The sequence below is a fragment of the Cyprinodon tularosa genome, unplaced genomic scaffold (genome assembly GCF_016077235.1).
Source record: "Cyprinodon tularosa strain WSP-4 unplaced genomic scaffold, ASM1607723v1 ctg46, whole genome shotgun sequence".
Taxonomy (NCBI): domain Eukaryota; kingdom Metazoa; phylum Chordata; class Actinopteri; order Cyprinodontiformes; family Cyprinodontidae; genus Cyprinodon; species Cyprinodon tularosa.
Window position 1 is genome coordinate 2,525,953 of NW_024039185.1, and position 22,748 is coordinate 2,548,700.

The following is a 22,748-nucleotide window of genomic DNA, read 5'->3' on the forward strand; positions in this document are numbered from 1 at the left end:
TTCGGATAATATCAAAGAAAGCAGGTATGAAAAGCAATAGTCAAAGGAAGACTAATGATTTTACTAATTTTTAACTAAATGACATGAATGGACCCATGCAAGATGCCAGATACTTAATGTACCTTAATTTATGTCTTGGCTAATTCCATACATCCAAATTGAGTTTAAATTGGTCTTGCCTATAAGGCACATAAGTTATTTACAAATAATTGGACAAGAAATGTATTGGTCTTCATAAAGAAATGTATAGCTTTTACTACCAGCAACGTTATAAGCTTTAATTTTTCCGACCACAACTGGAAACAAATCTTGTTATAGTTTATTTTAGGAGTTTTTTTAATAATTTTTAATTACTGTAAAAACTTAACCATTCAAAAACTATTCCTTTGCGGTTTGATTAAAAAGACTCAAATTTAGGGAAGCATTGTGCTATCATTGGTTTTATTTTAGTTCTACACCTGGAGATAACCTGGCGGGTCCCAGTTGTGTTTATGAAAATATTGTTGACCATAACGCTGAACACAGTGGAAAAAGAACCACAAGCCACTGAGCAGCTGAGACAAGACCTTCAGGAAGAAAGTGGAAGCCTAGAAATGAATCAGATAAAGGCACACAGTGTCCGATTTTAGAAGGGGGCAAAGGGGACATCTATGGAATATGCTGAGCTACAAATGATGCTTTGTCAGGATAATTTCTGATAAAGGCAACTGTGCCCTTCTGAATGTAGCCAAAACAGAGGTAACCTACCTGCATGATAAAGGGACAACAATCGAATGGCAGAAACAAGATCTTTTCAGTGCACTTTTGAAAGGCGCTGAGGATGTGGAGAAACATTCATATAATGTAAAAGAGTTTTTAATAGGGTAAATTACTCTTTATAGACATATGCATTCAATTCAAGGTCCCTAAATGGGAGTTGCTTACATAAAAATACATAGGAGCCTATAATTTCCCTATTTGTATTTGTTACAGTTGGTTATGTGTAAGTGATATCCTATAATATGGAATTTAGCACAATGAAAACAAAAAAACAATTAAGTGTCTGTTGGTATTTGTGTTTAAATTTTATATATATATATATATATATATATATATATATATATATATATATATATATATATATATATATATATATATATATATATATATATATATATATATATATATATATATATATATATATATATATATATATATATATTCTAGAGACATATAATGTGAATTAAACATAACCCTGGAAAAGGAACACTTAAAGGTATTTAATTCCAAATTGGGAATTAAATCAATTGGGTTTTTTTTATGAAATCAAGGGAAGCTCAAAGCTATGTAAAGATGTTTGATATCAGAAACCTTAACTTCAGTTGGTTTTAGTCATTTTGATCTTTCCCCATTTAAGTCTTCATTTTCATTGTTTCATTGTTTTATATCCATATTTTTACAGTCAAGGGAAATTTTCTGCCACTGGAAGTACATTGATAACACTTTGGTGAAGTTCTATATATGGAAAGGATTTCTAGTGTTCTTTTTTTAAATATATTTAGCTTAATGTTATAAGCCTTTTAAAATAGATTTTTTTTTTCAAACTACATGTTTAGAATGTATTACCCCTGTAATTTGATCTGATTTCTGTTTTTATGCTTTTTTCTTTTGCATTTTGTTGAAAACAAATTGCACACACACAAAACAAAAAAAGTGAAATTGTTATGTAATACATTAGCATAAATCTTGAAATTTGGTGGAAATAAATCAGTGAGGGTATGATTTGCTGTTTTTCTCTTAGTCAAAACCTTTTAGCCTATGAAAAGAACTAGGTTTAATATATATTTGTAGAAACTTACTGAGAATTTCAGGCACCTGGAGAGCACAGACTTCCATCAAGCAGCTCATTTCTCTATTTCACAATATTAAGGAATCCTATAAATAAATGTGCTGAATCTTGATTGTTATCAACACAAATTGAATGAGTTCAGAGTAGGGCTAAAACACGTGTGCTAAAAGTTTCGGCCAATCCTTCCCTTGATTTGTTTGTAATGTGGCTAATCAACCAACGCTACTAAAAGCATTACCTCATTGGCGGATGTAAAAATTGAAAAACATTCTTAATGCTGCAGTCAAACAGATATTTAAATGTGAAGGGGATGGCTATGCCCACCTGCAGTGCTTTTTAGAAAGGTGTAGGAACTAGATCTCCACAGACAGCCTTAATTAAATGTCTATAGTTACTTTTCTAAAGCTCTGGTGTCCCCTTAGGGAGATGTGCCTCATACTATCAAAAGCCCTTCTTTATTTCACAATTTCAAATATTCCTTAATCCAAGGAATATTCGTGATCCGGTCCACAACCAAAATTCATTGGGTTCTAGGCTAAAACTCGTGTAGTAACAATTTCACAGCAATCGATCCATTACTTTTTCTGTAATACTGCTAATGAACCGACAAGGTAATCATCGTTTTACTTACTCCAAAATGAAGCAAATAAAACAGTTAATGCAATTAACAATAAAACAGATTTTTATTTTGGTAGAAAAGTATGTCTGAATCAGTGAACAACTGAAGCATAAATAGGTTCTGAAAAATACAATTTCCTACTTTAGAATGTTTATGTTAGTTTTGTACAGTTTTAAGTTTTGGGATGTTTCTGCATTTCCAATGAACAAGAATTAGGTACGGTCCATTCTTTATTAGAAAATGTTGGCTGCAGTTTTATTAACTAGCTAACCTTTTTTGTGAATGTCTTTCAGCTTCTGCCACAAATGGCCCTCGGGCCACTCTGTGACATTTCTAAAAAGAAAAAGAAGTCCCCCAATTTGAATGAATAAGCTGGGGAAAAGAAAATCCATTCTACCAACTTTTTGACTTCTCTGCACTAAAACTGCAAAATGCATAGCATGTAGCTGCTAAATTATGATGCTTCTGAATTTGAGAAAAAACATACCAAAACATTTCACTTTAAGTGTGATGGGGAAAAAAAGGGGGAAACAAGTGAGTTAAACGTCCAGATTGTTTTTTTATTTGTATTTAATTTTTTTTTAGAAATTGATGGATCCCCAGAGAGTTTTTTTTTACAAAATGCTTTTCAAATACACTATATAAGATGTCACTGGCAAATCAAAGTAATTTAGCTACGATTACGACTGTAAAAAGACTAAACAAGGAGAAATGAACCAAGGTCCAGATTAATCTATAACATCCACGTCAACCTGATTTTAATCTATACAAGAATAAGATGGAGGTGAGATTATAAAAATGTTAATACAATTAAAATAATGTTAATACAATAATGAGACTAATACAATTTTTCTTTTGTTTTTTTTTATTTTTAAAGTCGAGAAAGTCCAGAGAGCCAAAGCATTTCTCAGATTCATAAAGACAAAAAGAGCAGATAGTCAATGAAGCATCAATCGATTGGCAGGCAGATGGGGGGGTGGGGGGGTAAGATTGGATGGCTCAAGCCTTCACAGATAATCGAAGATGCTAAGGCGGCAGCACCCCACCCCCACCACATAGCCTCTTTCTATCTGTGTTTGTCACCCCTTCTTCCATCTCTATACCCCCCCCCCACACACACACTCAGTCTGTACCGTTCTCAGTCTTCTGCTTAAGTCTTTTTTCTCCCCTTCTCCATTTCCCGTTTCATGCCCCCTCCAACTCTTTTTCCTCCTCCAGCTCTATCTCACTCTCTCCCTCTCTCTCTCGTGTCTACTGCAGCAGAAAAGCCAGCACAGGCACTAGCGTGTGTGTATACGGCTGAACATGTGTGCATTACTACGGTAAAATTTTATGTGTGAGCCTCAAACAATGAGGAGCCATGAAGGTGAAATTAGGAAGGAGGAAGGAAAAACCCCAAATGTATATGTCGAACACTACAATCTGGACATTGATTACTGGTGCATTATATCACGGTCATGCAAACAAGCCCCCCCACCCCCCCAGAAAGATCATTTGAATAATGCCACCCCACCAGCGCCACCTCCATCTTTCTTTATGTTTCCTTTCCTCTCCTTTCTCTTTTCTCAACTTCCTTCAATGCATTTCCATGTCCGCATTACTTTTTTTTTCCATTTTCTCATCTGAATCACCTTGAGATTTTTTGGGGGGGGGCTTTACATTCAGTTATTTTTTTCTATTAAAAAATGATAATAATCAAAAATGCTCACATTATGTGATGATTTAATAAAAGGGGGCCATGAGGACAAAAGAAAAGAGGGAAAAACGTGATTTGGGTCACATCACATCAGGCATGAGAGAAAAAGGATGCAACGAAATGGGGCTAAATTCACCAAAAAAGGGAACCAGTTCAGTGCAGCCTCTGAAATCAATTCCACCTACTACCTGCTCTGCACTCTCTATAACCCCACAGTGGTGTCGCAAACACCACTTTCTGCAGCCAGCATGGCATTGATGGAAGTGCTTTTTGTAATCAGATTTTGTTAGTTATTCAGCAACAGAATATGGCCAATATAAATACTATCATTCACATCAGTTCTTGTCATGTTTCAAGTAAAAAAAACACAAATATATCTTAAACACATTAAACATCAGAGTAGACTTAAATACATCCAGCTTTTCCAGACCAAGATTAATATTAGGTTTTCCTTTAAGTCTAAACTGCTGAGTATGATTATAACCAATTAAAGATTTTCTATTCAAAGGACTATCAAGGATAACCTTTTTTTATATTTTGATAAAGGCTGAAAATGTTAAATTCAACAGAAGATGGAGGATAATTGTCGAATTTTGATCTTTGGACAGCTGATTAGTGCATATCAGTAAAGTTTTCAGATAAACCTGCTTTAATCTATAAATAAGGGGGCGTTGTAAGTAGTGAGAAATCAATCACTCTGGGTTAAAAATGACAGTAACAAAAACACTTCCTGCCTGAATCCACGTCTAAACTGACAGATCAGGTGGTCTGACCCAGACGATGACAGCCCAACTGTTCATTTATCACTCATGAGAATTTAAGGCAGGTCTTTCCACCAAAAGTTGTGAATATAAGCCACCCAGTTAAGGGCACTCATTTATAATATATTCATAATAATGGTCTATGTACTTTCAAAAGCAGAAAATGGCATAAGCCACTTTTATAAATGAGAACTCATAACATTTTTCTACCAGTTACAAGAATCAAGGTATACAAAGGTTTTAGAAAGTTGACCTTTCAGAACTATTAAACCTTTCTCAAATTTTTTTTTTTCCCAGTTACATAGAACCCAAAGTATCGGCGTAGACATCCCTGAATTTTGCTAAACTTTGCCAGTGAGTTGGACTAAAGTCTTAAAAATAAAGGGTCTGACTTAGGGGTGGGTATTGGCAAAGAAGACAGGATTCAATACGAATCACGATTCACATGCCACATACAATTCTATCACGATGCATCTCGATACTTGAAATATTGCGATGCATTGTGATATTTTCACTGAACACTGTAAGAAAAAGATACAGCCCTTACCAGTGGCTGACTGGCTGGGTATGATCTGGATCGTGTCTTTAATTGATACATAACTGAAAGCAACTGAATTCATACATAGCTGTATTTATTGAAATGACTTTTGGAGGTGTTGCCATGAAAACAAATAATGGACAGAAATATTACTATTACTGGCGTGGACACACTGACAAAAAGATCTTAGGATTCATCAAACCTAAAATAACAAAATAAGGATAATCAGTGCCGTTTACATGGCCTCAGTTGTCCTTTAAACCAATGAAACGAAAACATTCAAATGTATATTTCCCCTTTTGCAAATTACGTGCGTCATATCAATTTCGTTTTTACCTTCTTTGTTTTTAAAGCCAAAATGCATCCAAGCATGTGACTTGAAATGTGATGGAGCCGCGGGGCGACTTTTCATAGTGTCCTCCATGTTTATTTCATATGACTAGTCGCAGTATCCCACGGCCGGAAATGCTTGTGACACAAAGCAGCAGGCGTCAACACATCCGCAGCAACATCTGCTGGACTGGAAGTTGTATTCCACTTGATTTGGCTGATGTGCGCCAACCATTAATGTATTTTATTTGTTCATTTTTTTTTTTTTTATAATCGATTCTTGCCTTCAAGAATCGATGCAGTAGATCACAAAAATTAGAATCGCGATGCATCACCATGACGATTATTCTGCACACCCTTAGTCTGACTGCAGAATGACAGCCTTAAGACATACTGTAGTCCAACTAACTAGCAAATGATGGTCACTTACCAGTGTGAACAGCCCAGTTCTGATCTATTCATTCCAAATAAATCCAGTTGTGCCACTTGCATATGTGTTTCTTACTGATTGGATATGTTTGAGTCTGCTGTCTGAATGGTCATGTTGTATTTTGTCTTTCACATCATTCTCCAGGCTCTAACTACACGCCCACGCAGTAGTAGCAATTAGTTTTCCATAAAAGACAGCTGTTAGCAGCTGTGCTGCGTTCTTCTTACCTTATTTTGTCTGCTAACATGTGGTCTTAACCATATCGGCTCCCATTGCTCAACAGCTTTCTAAAAATTTGAACTTGAAAAAAAAATCTGCAAGTCCGGAAAAAATGTTGTAAGTTTCGAAAAAAAAATTTGAATCTTAAAAGTAGTTTTTCTTTTGAATAACCTTTGGTTATTCAGATACTTTTTTTTAAATAAACTTTTGTTTACATTTTTAAATGTTTTTCTTTTGAATATTTTTTTACAAACTTTTCTTTTGGATACTTTTTTTAACAGACTTTATGGCCCCAATTTGGCTTCATTCAGTTTCTTCCACTAACATTGCGCTGCTATGGAATAACTTGATATCCAACATATTCTCATTATCAGTTCGTATGAAATCGTACGAAAAGTTATGCACTGTATTTCGTACGTTTTGGACATTTTTCCTCCAAAATAAAGATCAGTGTGCATGCGCAGCCAGACAGACGAAAAAAGCAGATCCGCGGACGGACATAAGACTGGGAAAAACAGTGCAATAATCACTTCTTCAGGTCTTTAACTAGGTTGCTTGCTGTTTTGTATCTTAGGGTTAGGCGTAGGGTCAGGGTTAGGGCTAATTGTATGTTAAATTCTATGTTATTTAATGATGCGTAAGATGCGCATGCGCAAGGATATCTTGTCTCGAGGCAAGACGTAAAAATACGACGCAATGCAACGAAAAAAACGTCTAAAACCTACGAAATTAAGGTGCATAACTTTTCGTACGATTTCATATGAACTAATAATGAGAATACACTGTGTTATCTGCACATGCTGTCTTGATCCATTCAGATAGTCTGATGTTGGTCACATTGAATAGAAGCATGAGGAGCCACCTGGAAAATTTTTATTTTAGGAAAAAATTAGAATTGAGCATACAGACAGTATGAATGAAGTCCAAGTTATTTTTATTATTTAGTTTGGGTTTAATTAGTGCTCAAACAACTGTTATAGCCTATGGACAAATAGTTTTCACCAAAAATAAATGTTAGATTTATGTAGAGTTATGGATTAACTGGAAGAGCTCTCAAGAAAGCAAATCATATGGAAACTCTAAGAGGTCATACCCGAAGAAAATGCTGCTGGATCCAAGTGGTGCTCACATCAACAACAATTAATCACCAACCAAAATATCACAAACATGAAAATTTTCTTTTTTAAATGTGTATAAATTCAGAAGTAACATACTAACAATAAAATAGGTATGGACACTAGGAATGAAACTTTTAAATGACATATATAGTAATTTTTAGAATTACAAATAGTGCAGTTAACAAATGTAATTTTTAGAAGAAGACTAAAGGAAGAACCAAAAAAACATCTCTCCTCCTCTCATACGGTGGACATAATACTGGGCAATTTATTGTTTGTCAAGCCTCTTTTGAGGAATATGGCGCACAGCAATGCAGCATCACTATAAATCTGAGGAGGACATGTCCCCCCCGTCCCCAGTACCATTTACACCCATGTCTCAGAGGTACAAAAAGGCAAATTGATGTATTTATTGTGTAATTTTGTTTCATTGTGTTTAAAATTATAACAGCAGCTTTGAAATGTAATGGAAACATGTGTAATAACTGACAATTAATGTTATACCGGTACTATTTTGGCAGCAGGAGGAACATTGGCCGTCTTACCATTTATTATCCAAGTAAAAGGATAATTTCATAAATCTTTTTAAAACTTTCATGTTGAAACTGGGATATATCAATGGAGGTTATTATGCACTAGCAATCTTTTACTATAATGTCCCAGACAACTGCAGGCAGGGAAGTTATGAAGTAAATACATTTTGTGTTGTGGTCATTTGCACAAAATCTGCAGGCAGTCAGATTTGTCCGCCTGAACCTATTCATGAAATAATCGCAAGGACTGGTTCTGATGCACCGTCTTGTCAGATTCATATTAAAAGAAAAACAGGAAGAAAAAAAAAGAAAGCAGCTCTGATCAAACAGCTGGATGTGTCTTTAACAGAAAGCTCTAAGACTAAAAGAAACAGCACAGATCAAAAACAGTCAGGGATACTTGTTACATCCCCACCTGTATGATCAAATGCATTTAAAACAAGGGCATTTAGAAGGTATATTAGAAGGAATTTCAAGCAGTAAATATCTTCCCAGCACAGTAGTAAGTTGGGTATAATACATACAAAGAGAAAAAACACATAGCATTCAACTGGGACTGGGGTAACAGCTAAAACAATAACAGATCAATAAAGCTCTTAAAGAGAGGATATATAGACACATTTTATAATAATGCTAAAATATTTACAGTTGGGTAATACCATAGAATGCACTCATATATATAGTATTTTTTTTATCTTATTTATTTATAAAATAATAAAAAATAATAATATGGTTATTTAAGGTTGGCAATACTTAGCTGTTTAAAAAAAAGGAGAAACAAAATATTTAAAATGTTATTTTGCTGACCAAATATTTTGGTTTTCTGACTTGTTCTAAACCAAGATGTCATTGGCCCATCTGGTCTGATAATCTACATTTAGGCTTCAGTTACATGTCTCCACCACTTAAATATCTGTTTGTTACACATCTGTACTTCAACATAGGTTTATGGTTCCAATCAGCAATCAATGGCTACTGTTCAACCCCATCTAGAAACTACTATATGTCTTCTGACCTTCCACTTTTAAACCAAATCCAGGATTTAAACGATTATCCGACACAATTCAAAATCAATAGAAGCATTTACCTAATAAACAGCCTTAACATTTTGCACTTTTTAAAAGTATTTCTACGTCTTTGAGTTGACCACTTAGCATTTCAACCACTTTAGATTCTCAAGAACCTCCATATGCAGATGCTTTTTCCTCTTTTAAACAATTTTAAATTCCAGTAGACACCGCTACCTACATATATAGCTGTAAGATCCACATTTTAAACACATTCATATTTGGAAGTTAAATTTCTGCCCGACATAAAGGTCAATAGATTAAATCATTCAAGGTCTCTATTAAGGTTCTCTTAACCAGTAAAAGACATAGCTCTATATGAATATAAAGGTCTTTTTAGACATCAATACAGATCTTTATTTATGCAGATATATTTTGCTGTCTTTATTCATTGCATCTGTAAAATGTTTAGAGATGTGGAGTCGTTTCAACGTTTAATTTTCAACTACATTCAGATCTCAGTACACTGGTTTTTTTTTAACCATATCTCATTAATGGGACAATATATATGTATGTTTACAAATTCAAATTAAAGCCACACAAGACAGCTGTATAAACCACCTCTCAGGGTTTAATTTGCAACCACAATTTCTCTAATTTAGACAAAAAGTCTATTCAGCAAGACATTGCTCAGAGGGAGACACTATAAGGCTGACATACCATTTTCCATTTTTTCCTCAAGTTATCAGCATTAATTATTAAACATCAGTAAATCAATACAGGCTACCGCCACTTAATCCTGTCAGAGATTACATGCAAGCAGTTAGTGACCTGTAGTTAATATCGATGGGTTGTTTTGGCAGTAATTGGGGTTAATAGTGGATTTTAAAGAAAGTTTTATAAATTCTACTTGAAACATGCAACAGCATTGCAGATGAACAGGTTGGGAGAACTGAGGAACTCACCCGGGCATATTTGGAAGAATACGGGTCCTCGAACAGAGCCCATATTCTGGGCTGCCAGGTCTTCCAAAAACCAGCTCTTCGTGCGTCCTCCTGCAGACACAGTCTTTTCAAGTCCCCGTCCGCGCCACCCAGAGCAGGGTCGTCGTCCGGCGCGTCCGGCTCCGGGGTCTCGAAGCTGTCCAGCGCCTCCTCCGCGTCCCTGTGCTGCCGGTAGTTCATCCAGCAGCACGCCTCCACGTCCGTCTCATCAATGCCCCAGAAGGCCAGCTCCTCCTCGAACAGTGGACCGCACACATCGTTGGGACAGTGCAACTTTCCGGTGCGGTAGTAGTTAAGGATGAATGAGAAGACGGACGGGTGGCGGTCGAAGAAGAACTCGTCCAATTTGGGGTCGTAGTCGAAGTTGCTGAAGGCGTCCGGCTCGGTGAGCCACGACAGGCGGGTCCCCGGGAGTGTTTTCAGGGTGCTCCGGTAGGTCTCATGCCTCACCCCCCCGCAGTTTATCACGATTTTCTCGCTTTCCGACGGGCAAGTCATGTCTGCGCTGTAACATGCTTTGTTGGACGACTTGTTCCCACCCTTGCGCCCTTTGAAAGAGGATACACACACCGAATTGATCATAGAGCACCGGGGAGGAGGGAGAGGATGCGAGAAACCGAAGGGAGGAGGAGGAGGGAGGAGTCTGAGGAGTCTGCGGGGAGAGAAAAAGGGCAGAAAATCTTAACAGAAAGGGAGAAATACAGATATGGATTATCAACATTAGGAATTATACGCTAATACCATCTGGATTCACATGAATTCACACGATGATAAGCTGGTGGAAGGGGCGCAGAGGGTTTTAGGATGGGTGAGGGTGCATGCAGAGAGGTGATGCAAAGTAGGCTAGTTTGCAGCACAAGCATTGTGGAAAAATGGAGAAACCACAGGAAAACAGGTGGCTGTGAGCACATTCATGAGTCAGAACCGCATGGGTGCTTGTTGACACCAGTGATGAGAAAGTTTTATTCTCTCCGACTGTCAGGACAACCCTCTCATTTAACATCTAAATTGTAAATGCAGTTAATGCTGGAGTCAGTGTTCATTCAAATCAGGCCACCAAGATCTTCCATATTAAACAGAGTGAAATCCAGAAGTGGAGGGTTTATAAAAGAAGATTGGGGATCTTTTTCCCACCTTCCCCCAGAATTCCTCTGTGACGCGTTGGTGCAGAGCTGTGTGAGCGTGTGTTTTGGTACATGCATGTGTATATGTGTGTGTTAATTGCCTCCTGAGAGTGTGGTGTCCGTACTAATGTTAGATCTCCTCAATCAAGCCTGTGTGCGTGCTCTACACAAACTGCTGCAGCCCCCTCCGACCGCACCGAGATCCAGGCGATGCACAATTATCCACTTTTCCCATGCACCGCACTGAATTGTGTGTGTGGGAAAGAGAGATAGAGAGAGGAGGGCTTAAAGGGGAAGAGAAGAAGGTGAGGGGAAAAAAAGAAGATGAGGCTGGGGGAAAAAATCTGATTTTTTTATGGAAAAGAGCTGGGGAGGGGGGGGGCAGTGAATGCTGCAGACTCGGTGAAGACAGCTCCTGTAATGTTGTCTCTTGTGTAGTAATGGAAGAGAGAAAAGAGGGGGTGAGGAGGAAAAGGAGGAAGAGCATTAAAAGGAGAGTGCACTATAAACGTGAATGAATTCTGCTGCAGTAAAAAGCTGGAGTTATTTGCGCTCTTCCTCTCTCTGTTCTCCCACTGAGGGTCAGATTGTTCGCCTGTGGGCTGCCTCGCCATCCAGAGGGGCTTCAGAAAAGACTGGCGTTCCCAGCAGGAATGGAAAAAAGGAAATAAAAGAAAAGCCTACTGTGTTTATGTTGTTAACCTTTCTTTCCCTATTCAGAGAGATGCAACACTATCTTTTCCTCCCTCCTCCGCTATCCTGAGCCCTCCCCCTCCTCACTTTCTCTTCCTCTCTCGCTCTCATATTTCGCATAAAAGAGTCACATTTCACTGAAGGAGGGGAATCAAGGTTTCACCTCTTCTTTTTTCCTCCTTAACCATCTCATTCCTCTCCCATGACTCCCCCTATCTTCTCTCCTCTCCACTGCTCTCTCTCTCTCTCTCTCTTCCGTCCTCTTTTTTCTCCTCCCTTCTCTGCACCGCACTTTGATTCACTCCATTTCCTAAGCAAACTTATTTCACTTTGCTCTTATTCATTTTCTACGATCTAATACTGTAGTCTAATTTGGGCTTTTACGCTTGAAGAAACGTGTTTTGTTTCTTATGGGAAAAGTTATATTTGGAGAGTTTTTTTACATCTCCTTTTTCAAAACCAGGGGGAAATTCTGTTTGCCAGTTCAAGGTAAGGACTAATACTTCCAAGCATTCTGCATCAGTTAATAACAACTACAGCAACTATTGCACAGGTGAAGATATGAGAAAAGTTGAATAACTCAGTTTCTCTCTACTCTAGTAATCGCAGGTCTTCACATGCTTTGCTGCAGGATCATCACCGTGCTTCCATGATATAAAATACCGCACGGAAAAGTTTGAAAGTTGCAAGGAAATTTACAAAGCTATTGTACTTTGTGTGTAGACTTTTAAAATGTAGCCAGCTTTATGTCATTATAATTATATAGAGAAATACCTTCAACAAAAATTGTGGGGAGGGGGAAGGTGCTAACCTATACTGCTTTTTTCCTGCGGGACAGTCCAGCAGAGAGCTGCGTTTGCTTCTCGGACGGATCAGAATTCAGCACCATGGACAGCGCTCACCCTCTGCCTATCTCCAGCACTGGGACGTTTAACTTTTCGGCAGCAGCTTCTTTTAAAGTTAAATTCTTTTGACAACTGTTCTTTAAGAAAACAACTTATGATTCAACTTTGTAACCAAGCACTTTAATCTCTACTTCATTGCTACAGTTGTTGCTTTAATTTGGCAAACTACAGATTTGAAACTGTGGTTATGTGTCTTTTTGTTCCTTTGCAGTGGCGTATATTGAGCTTATTGATTTTTAATCAAAATTACTTCTGGGTTTCAGGGTATCATGTTGATATTTTGAATGGCACACAATCAAATTCTTTGAATCTGTATTTATATAGACAAGCTGAAGAAAACATTTCTACTAAAGAAACCCTCAAAGTAGTGCAACAATTCACTAAACAGAGTGAATGGTCGAAATTAAATGAGAATGGAAGGTTATCAAGATAAGAAGGAGAAAAAAATAGAACATGCACACAGAAAGATTTGAGGAATGAAGGTCGGGGCTTTGCAGAGGGGCAAAGAAGAGGAACAATCCCCCCACCTTTTTGACAGCACTACCACTTTCTCTCTCCTGCAGCATTTCCTGCACTGGCCACCATGTCCTGCGCCAACCCGCCAGTACACACACATATGTGGGCAAAGAGTACGCAAGCAGAAGACGGTACACACATGCTCACCTGGCTACAAAGACAGCTAGAGTCACACACGTGTATAAAAGACAGCATTTTGGCTAAGGTAACCGTTTTTGCAACATGATGCTGCTCAAAGGTGCACACAGACTCTGCTTCAGCACCATGATGACGCTAATATATATTAGCAGAAACACTGCAGCAAGAAGAGGAAGGAGGAGGGGGGAGAGCACGCAAGATTATGGGATGCATTGACTGTGAGGTACCAGCAGCAGCAGTAGCAGCAGTATCCAGGGGGGAGGAGACGCAGAGAGGGAGGAATTTGGAGGAATGCTGACTATGCGGAACAGAAGCAGCAGTTGGCAGAAAAGTGCAAAACCTTTAGCAGCCACCATTTGGGAAATAACAGGGGTGGGGAGCAAGAGAGGGAAGAACAGATAGGGAGACAGGTGGAATAGAGAAAAGGGGAGTCTCACCGGGGGAGAGCTCAGAAAAAACATTCTGCGGTGTCACAGGAGTGAATATTAATTTTTTGCAAGAGGTGAAAAAGAGCCACTGCTGAGCTGGATGGAGAAATAGATTTTCAAGGATGGGGGACGGCAGATATCGGGATGTTACAGAAGCAATGTATGGTGTTGCACAACCAACTTTCCCTCCACACACTACTGTAGCACATCAAAGGATGCAACCACAAGATTTCATGCTTTTCCTTCCTTCTCACATTCTTTTTTCACTCCTCTTTCTTCCTCCTATCTACATCATCTCCCTCTTCTCTCTAATGCTCATCCCTAGTGTTGAGGAGACCCCAGCAGGAGAAACCAGAGCACTGCAGCACCAGTAAAAGCACTGCGGTCACCTCCTCTTTTAGTGCGGTGTCACACCACAGCGCGTGCCGCCCCACCTCATCCACCCTCTCTCCACCTCTTGCTGTAAATCTAAAGAGAGGAGCTGTGTGGAGGAAATTGTTATGGCCTGGTTAGTGTAGGAACACACTGAATATATAACATGATTTTATAGAAGAAAGGCAGTAAATACTGAGCTCAGACAAAAAAAAATGAACAAAAATTATTTTCTTAATCAAGACAAAAATGAAGATTTCTAGTGGTAAATTAACTTGGGCAAGGAAGGAATATGTTTAATCCCCCATGCAGAGGCTGCTTCTCTACTCAGCAACATCACTGTGGAGCTCTTCAGGGCTGACCAATCCACACATGCTGCAGCCATCACTCCCCCTCAGGGGTCTTAAGTGCTGTGCATATTGGTTGCTCACCGCTGCTGCTCCCTTTTTCATGAAAAGCTAAACATGTGCAACACTGCTCTGCTTCATTTAGCTGCCATGGGATTATTAACACATAAAGCTCCTTCCAGAAATTCACCTGAAGCAATAGTGCCTATAATAGGAGCACTAGAAGCGGTGTCTAAAATCTTTCCTACCCAACGTGAGGAAGTATTTTCCATATATATATATATATATATATATATATATATATATATATATATATATATATATATATATATATATATATATATATATATATATATATATATATATTAAGTGAAAGTGGAAGTCTCACAAGGAGTTATGTATTGAAAAGTGGCAGAAAATGGTGTAATGGCGAAGGAAAGGTCATATTAATCCCTGAAAGAGATGCCGAAATAAGGGGGACAAGATAGTGTGTCATGTTGAGAAGGAGCTCTATTTTTAGACTCCGGGTAAATCTGAGCTAAAATCCCTCGGTGTTCAACTTTGAAGCCAGCTTCTTGGAGAATATGTGCTTAGAGCAGAGCACTTTAAGCCCTTCACCAGTTCCTCTCTTAGTCATTTAAACCTGCCTGCTCCTAATTAATGGCTCTACCCTGCCGATGTGATTAGGGCTGTGATGATCCGGCAGCGCAGTGATGCGGCTCGTGGGGCCCAGACAGAAAATGGCACATGGGGAAGAGTATTACTACACTCTTTCCTGACCTGTAACCTGCTAGACAATTAGATATTAAAGAGAGAACTTGGCAATTAGTTGCTGAAGGGGTGTAACAGTGGAAGGAAAGGCTTAATCTAAATGGATAGTTCAAGGTATCTGAATCAACTCAGAAGGTTAGATTCAATTAATATCTGCTGTAGATGTAGTAATTACATTTTGTTTACTTATATAGTACTGTATTGTACAGTATTGTTGTCCTAAGGCACTTTAAACAAACACACACACAAATATATATAACGCATTCAAGTCTGTTTTATTATACTGATTTGTAAATATAATGTCACCTGTATTTGATCTTTTGTATTCAAATTTATATTTTCCCATTTTTTTAAACAAAAAAAATCTAATTGCAGATGGTACTTTTACATAAAATAAAGAAAGGCATTATAATTATGCTCAGCCAGCAGGTGAAAAGAAATGCTTACAACAACATGGACATTAAAAAGAAGGTTTCAGTATAACTAAACCGGTGTTAGGCTAAAGATACACGCAAAGCAGTTGCTACTCTTTTTCTTTGAAACATTTATACTTCCCTGTCAATAATTAAAATTCTCAATCCATGCTGAAATGTTAGTCAAAGCAGATTTTGGAAAAAAAAGAAGGAAAAAAAGTGCTTTACTGCTGTTACGGTTTCCGCCATATTGAGCATTTTTAAATTGGACTTTCATTCCGTTGCTATATAGAATCTTTTGGTCAATGTATAAAAAATAGAATTTTAAAAACTATGTGGGTATAAAATTTTAGTTTTAATGAATATAAGCTCTGTTTGCATATGCAGAAAATCTGCACTTCTGTGTACCGGCAAAAATCTAGTTTAGTATGGATAGGGGATAATTCCAGGTTAGCTGGATTAGATGAACATGGTCACTAAAAGCCATATTAGTTCATAAACTTTCAAACTGTCTGCACAGCTGCATTATGTTATTAAAACATGGACTGCTGGTCATTAACAAGAAAAACTGAGGAAGGAGGCAATAATTCCAATAATGTACTTCCTGTGTGAAACGTACGAAAAACATAACCTGTCCGTTGTTCATAGTCAGAATAATTGTCTAAATATAAAGTGATGTTAAAAAGGGAACACAGGGCTTTAAAAGAACACTCCTTATGATCTTTACTTATTCCTTTCTTTAAGTCGGTACTTTAAGTCTCTGACTCTTGTGTGCCCTTGTGTTTTAAAATAAATAACTAGTTGTAGCCCCCCTTACTCATTACTACACATTACTGAAACTGGCATACCATCCTAGAATGTGAGACGATATACACACTGGATGCTCTGGATTACAGGGCTCTAGTAGGTTTGACCTTACTTGTTTATGCAGTTTCTTTGGAGTTTTAGAGCCATAATGCCTTTGCCCAAATTACATTTTGTATTTCACTTGTCCACGTATTTGAACTAAACAGGCAAAATTAGATTTGAATGTGTCTGCCACCTCTGCTTAAAACTCATTTCATTTTTAACTTAAAATGTTGAACAGGTTTCACTGAAAGCTTTACAATCTACCTTAAAGAAGTCATAGAATGCAAAACTGAGTTTACATTGTCATCAATGAATAATGTAGTTCAGCGGGTGAAATGGACGTACAAAGAAGTTCAAACCTCGACACCTCCTTTCTCTGTAAATCTCACCATTCTAAACTTCCAACATAAAACGGGCGAATCCAAACGAAGCCGCAAATTGACGTACACTCTGGGATGTTAAATTATTTGGTTCTGGCCTGTACTTTTGTCATGCCCCGGGGGGGGGATGGGTATAAAGTGTCGACTGCTGGGCCGCTGACTGGACATGACCCTAGCAGAGAGCCATGAGCCGCCTTCCTCAGCTGGAGGAAGGGGGCTGGGGGCCGGTAAGGCAGGCAGGGGAAAGCACGGGGCCGCGTGTGTCCAGACTACCATCACCAGGTCGGGTTCGGTCGCTCCGTCCCCCCACTGGCTCCCTGCACATGTCCGCCAGACCAGCCCCGGCGCTCAGGTCTGCTGCAGTGTAATCAAACAAAATACTGATCTATTTTGAAAAAAACCCTGGACATTTTTTTAGGTCTGAAAAGTATGACATGTCCGGGAAAAAGAGAACGTCTGGTTACCCTACCATATCAACAATCTCAATGTTTCGTTGAGTGAGTGCTTGTTGCTATGATGCGTCTTTGCTCTGCAGTTTCGCTCATTGTAAACCAACCAATCAGCGCACAGCTCATCTAAATATTCATGAGCATACCACAAAAGGATGAAAACCTGTCGTTTCATTCTAGGTCTTTTAACCAGGTTTGCATTAGGGCTCATAGAACAGCAAATATGCTATTTTCAGCCCAACCAATGTTACACACCCTATTCAGAGACCTTAAAGACCAGCACCAAATACCCTATATAATCATTTTATGACCCCTTTAAGTCTCTGACTCTTGTGTGCCATTGCGTTTTGAAATAAATCCATAGATGTAGCCCCCCCTCACTCATCAATATACATTTCTGAAAGTTGCATACCACCCTAGAATGTAAGGCTACACTGGAAGGCTTTGAATTACAGGGCTCTTGTAGGTTTGACCTTCCTTATTTATGCAGTTTCTTTGGAGTTTTAAAGCCATAATGCCTTTGCCCAAATTACATTTTGTATTTCGCTATTCGACGTGTTCGAACTGAACAGGCAAAAATAGATTTGAATGTCTCTGCCACCTCTGCTTAAAAGCCCTGCCATTCTGACCCTAAACTGTTGAACAGGTTTCACTGAAAGCTTTACAATCTACCTTAATCTACCTTAACGCTAACCCTACAACGGAAATCCTTCAAACAGGCGTTAAACTCAGAAAATATACATTTATACTAGAACAATAGCTCTTGTGCTTTATTTGTTATATTTGCTTGTGTATTCCTAAGTTTTCTTTTGTTTAAATTTTTGTCCTGTTCACCATGAAGTAATGCTGTTTGTATTTCCCTTGTGTTACCCTTGCAAAAGAGGCCTTTATCGCTTTACTGCTATAGGTGTTTTATCTTGTTAACTTAGGACAGAAAAAAAACATAAATATCAAAGTTACTCTCAGAGCATAATTTAAATAATTTTTGCCTGCCCTGATTCACATGTGGAAAAATCATTTGTCAGGCAGTTAATGACTGTAGTAAAAGGTTATAGGTAAGATCTAGGGCAGGGGTCTGCAGCACCGGAGCTGCAAGTGGCTCTTTGGACCCTCTGCAAAGGCTCTTAACAGTGGCTAAAACTGATAAAGAGCCCAGTAAAGCTTTTTAATATAGTTTAACAACAAATACCATTCCTACAAGTTAAGCATGTTTTTAAAGAATATTTGATTTTAATTTCCATTACAGAATGACATTAAAGAATCAGAAATACGTTGTAGATCTACAATTCTTGTCATAAGTCTGGATCCTATCGAACAAAACCTAACATCAATGCTTCCTCTTAAAGAAACTTTTATGTTTTATCCTTTCTTTCAAAAAATACAAATAGCAAATTAGATGTTTGCTGTTTAAAATGGCAAAATATTTCCTATTGCATATATATATATACTTTTATTTAAAGGTCATGTAATATTTGCTGCACTAAACTACTTTTATTTAGCTGGGCTCAAGGTTAAATGGCTCTCTGGTTTGGAAAGGTTTCGGACTCCTGGTCTAGGGTTAGATTTCGGAATAGGGACAGAATGCTAAATTACTCATGATCCAGCAAGGGGCTGACCTTGACAGCACTACAAAATGACCCCTGCAGTCAGACACTTCTCAAAGTAATACTTCAGTTTTATCTCAAATAAATAGGGAGTGGTACAAAGGATTAATAAATTGTGTTTCCCAAAAAGGTTGTGAGACTGAAGTTGTTTTAAGTCTATAGATGCTTGGTTTGTTTTTAGTCCCTTTTTTTGATTAATAGTCGTTAAAAGTCCAAGAGAGCCACCACTTTACAAAAAACCCTTCTTAAAAAATCCTGAGCTATGATGTTTAAGGAACAGTTCAGATTTTTTTAAATGAAGTTAAATTATCATCAGTCCTTCTCTGTCTTAGCTGCATCATGTAATAGTTTGTGGAAAAGTAAAGACTGGAAAAGGTTATCAATCAGGCAGACAGACTATTAGTTTTAAATAACTTATTTAATATATTTTTTTAAACCCAAGATGAAAATGTTTACATCTGGTTTTATAGTGATATTAACTTTTTCAGTTTTTTTTTTACAAGAGATCATCGTTAAAGTTTGAGCTTTAGCTTAGCTGCGGTATCAGTCTACCTAATGAGTTCACAGTGTGGAAAAGTGAAGTTAACATTTGGCTTTTGTGCAGGGCTGTCCCCGGTCGCAGCAGAATCTTATATAGTATGTTTCTGTGCTTCTCCAGGTCATGCAATTTTTTGTTTGGAAATTATCCTGACAAACTTGTAACCAGCCTGCTTCTTTCACCGTGTAACAATTCCTTGTAACACAAAATATATTTACCTAAAATAACAACAAAGTTAACAGATGTATTTTCTAAAGGTGATTGATAACCGCGAATATAACCCTTGATCTCATTAATAACAATAGTTTGAGTTGTTTTTAAATGGATGTGCTGTTTGTCGTATTTTGCTCCTTTGTTTTCAAAACCCCAGAGAACATCTGTCTACTTTAACAAAGGAAACTGTTAGTGATCAAACCTTTACAGATGTTTACTTCCAGAAACCTGGCCTACACATGTGTTGAGTGTACAGAAGCTAAACAGAGGAGATGTGGGAAGTAAATTGGAAATGAAGGAAGCTGGATTTTCTCAATCATGTAATCAGGACAGAGGTGTTGAAGTTCTGAGCTCTGAAGCCCATAGATGAGAGAGAAACCATCAGAGCCGGGAGGAGATGAGGGGTCCGAGGCAGAGACGCTCACAAACACAAGGCTCGATAGATGTGTAATTCAATCAAAGCTTCAAAAATAGATTTAAACAGCAGTGCCCTCCTTTTATAAGCCCCTCTTATTTACTCCACCAGTCACCCACTGCACACCAGTCTCTTTTTTTGCATTTAGTTTTTCTTTTTCCTCTTTGTGCAAAATTTGAAATGGGTGTTTTCTGGGTTACCCTGGACCTAAAAATAGTACCAGCAGTAGATTCATAATGCAGGACCAAGAGAGGGGCTGGGTAAGGTGACAGAGGGAGAGCAAATGGAGGAAAAGAGGCAGAGAGTTGCCATTAGAAGAAGAGCGCACTAGAGCCAGTTGGCAGAAGAGCTGTTATGAAACCGCATACTCTGTGTGTGAAACGCAGTGGAATGCAGATGGAGAAAAATGTCAGTGTACGATGGCATGTGCAGTGCCTGGAGGTTGTAGAGGGGAATAAAAAAAAGTCTAGACATTTAACATCCCGCCTCCCACCTCCATATCTTTCAGACTTCCTGGATGAGATCTCAGAGACCCTATGTCCTTCCTGTTCACCATCCTCTGCCTCCGTCCTCTGCATCCCTTCCTCACGTCTTCACCTATATCAAACCTTCATTTCAGGCCTTTACACTTCCCAGAAATTGACAGGATGTGATATAAAACAACGCACACACATACACAAACTGACATGCAAAGGAAAATGCATTCCTGATTGCATTCCTAATTGCATTCCTGCAAAAAGCACAAAGCCACACACACACACACAACATGATAACTCGTGCAGGCAGAATGATGCAGGAGGGAATGTCTGCATGCACTCATTCCTCTCAGAGAGTCATGAAACTGCTCTGATCTAGTGGTGAAGATGGGGAAACACCCACCATTTGTGCAATGAGGGGTGAAATCTTTAAGCTTCATTTTAATGACAGTAGGAAATGAGAGGCAATTTTTTTATTATTATTATTAAAAAAATCAGGCTGATTGCATTAATAATTTTTCCAGGTAAAATTTACAATAAGTGCTTAAATTTACTCTACGTGCTTTTGGTCATTTTTTTAATCGGTACACACAATAGATGAATATATTTGGTGGGTATTCTAGACTTGTTGAATGTAGCGACGGCTCCAATTATCATCTTGTTTTTATTTCTACACTCCTGGATGAAAGAATACTCCGTTCCACAAAGCCACCAAGATAGAAACACACAGATATAAAGATACACACAGATACGGTTTAATACTCACTTGCTTTTGGCTCAGGTTCGTTTCGAGTGCGCGCAGAGACACGCACATCAAGCTTTAAAAAAAAAAAAAAAGGATCAATCAAAATGTAGATTTCTCTGTTTGATCGCTCTGCCTTATGCTTTCAGAGTCCAGTTTCTCGCAGGCATTCAGTTGATCTTTTTTAGGTCTTTTTTTCTCTCCAATCAAAATGAAATAGCGGGCATCTGTTGCTGGAAACCTCCTATTGATACCCGTTGTTATTATTGCCGGATGTTACTTATAGAGCTTATGGTCATGCTGATGATGGCACAGGGATGGAGTCTTTCGGATGAAATGAAGCAGAAGTCCCCCTCTTATATGTGCTATTTTCTCTCTCCCACCTCTTTGTTATTGCCAAAAAAGAAAAATAACTGCCAGCTTTTTTGTTGTTTTTTTTTTCTTTTTTCTTTTTTTAACAGTGCCTCTCTATTTCTCTTTCTCTACGCTTCCAGGCGCAGGGTGTAGCTACCATTCAGGCTCTTCCTCTGTCTCCCCCCTCATCCAAATGTTTCAGATGAGATGCAGCCTGTAGACCCCCCCCCCCTCTCTCTGTTCCTTTGGAGGAGCGTCACCTCATGCACTTTTTTTTTTTTTCTCAGACGGTACATGTGGGTGGATAACAGGGCAAGACAGAAAGGGTGGGAGGACCCTGGTGAATAGAGAGGCTAATGTTTTTCCCATCTGCCTTTTGAACTTCATTTATACATATGCAGTAAAACAGAAAAAAAAAAAGACTGTGATGATTTGTATTTTTGTCTGAATTTTTTTCAACCCCCATTTCATCCCCACTTAGACTCGGTCTGCTCTGGACGCACAAACACCATTTTGTCTACAGGTTCCTGGCTTTGATTGTGGCTCTGGTGACATCAGTAGTCATGTGGCTTAAGAGGAGCAGGTGGATTCTATTAAAGAAGTGTAATAGCAATAAAATCAGTAAGATTAAAAAAATAAATAAAAAATCTGAAAATGCATTTTTACTGGCTCTTATTTTAAAGCTTTGACATATTTATTATATTATATTATATTTATATTATATAAAATCCCTGGATCTCTACATGTGCATTGCACCACTATACAATTCAAAATGAAAGAACATAAATGAACCATTAAGGCTAAATATAATAAATAACAAAAAGGAATGATAAAGTACTTTATTGTTTAAAGAGCTTTTGATTTAGTTTTAGCTTCCAGGCTTATTTAGTTCACCCCTGACATCAATTAAAGTTATTACAGTTCTGTAGTTCAGGAGA

The 22,748-nt window shown here is 38.1% G+C and overlaps 1 protein-coding gene and 1 long non-coding RNA gene across 15 annotated transcripts in view; one reads left to right on the forward strand and one right to left on the reverse strand.

Moving 5' to 3' along the window:
* The window catches only part of LOC119793695 (potassium voltage-gated channel subfamily C member 1-like), a 74,281-nt gene extending 52,251 nt beyond the window's left edge, over positions 1–22,030 (reverse strand). For 10 of the 14 annotated variants that reach the window (XR_005282124.1, XM_038300924.1, XM_038300923.1 and 7 more), the window contains exons 1-2: positions 21,481–22,029; positions 10,045–10,735 (exon numbers count right to left, since the gene is read on the reverse strand). Coding sequence is in view for 13 of the 14 variants with exons in the window: in XM_038300924.1 (XP_038156852.1) it covers positions 10,045–10,665 (621 nt within the window). In the remaining variant the exon portion in view is untranslated. Of the gene's footprint in view, positions 1–10,044; positions 10,736–20,731; positions 20,754–21,480 lie in introns of those variants that run through there. The other 4 variants (XM_038300916.1, XM_038300914.1, XM_038300927.1 and 1 more) reach the window with 3 other exon arrangements.
* LOC119793697 lies at positions 11,675–14,475 on the forward strand. The gene is made up of 2 exons (XR_005282125.1): positions 11,675–12,389; positions 12,501–14,475. It is a non-coding gene; the product is annotated as an uncharacterized LOC119793697 (long non-coding RNA).
* Positions 22,031–22,748: the final 718 nt, after the last annotated feature.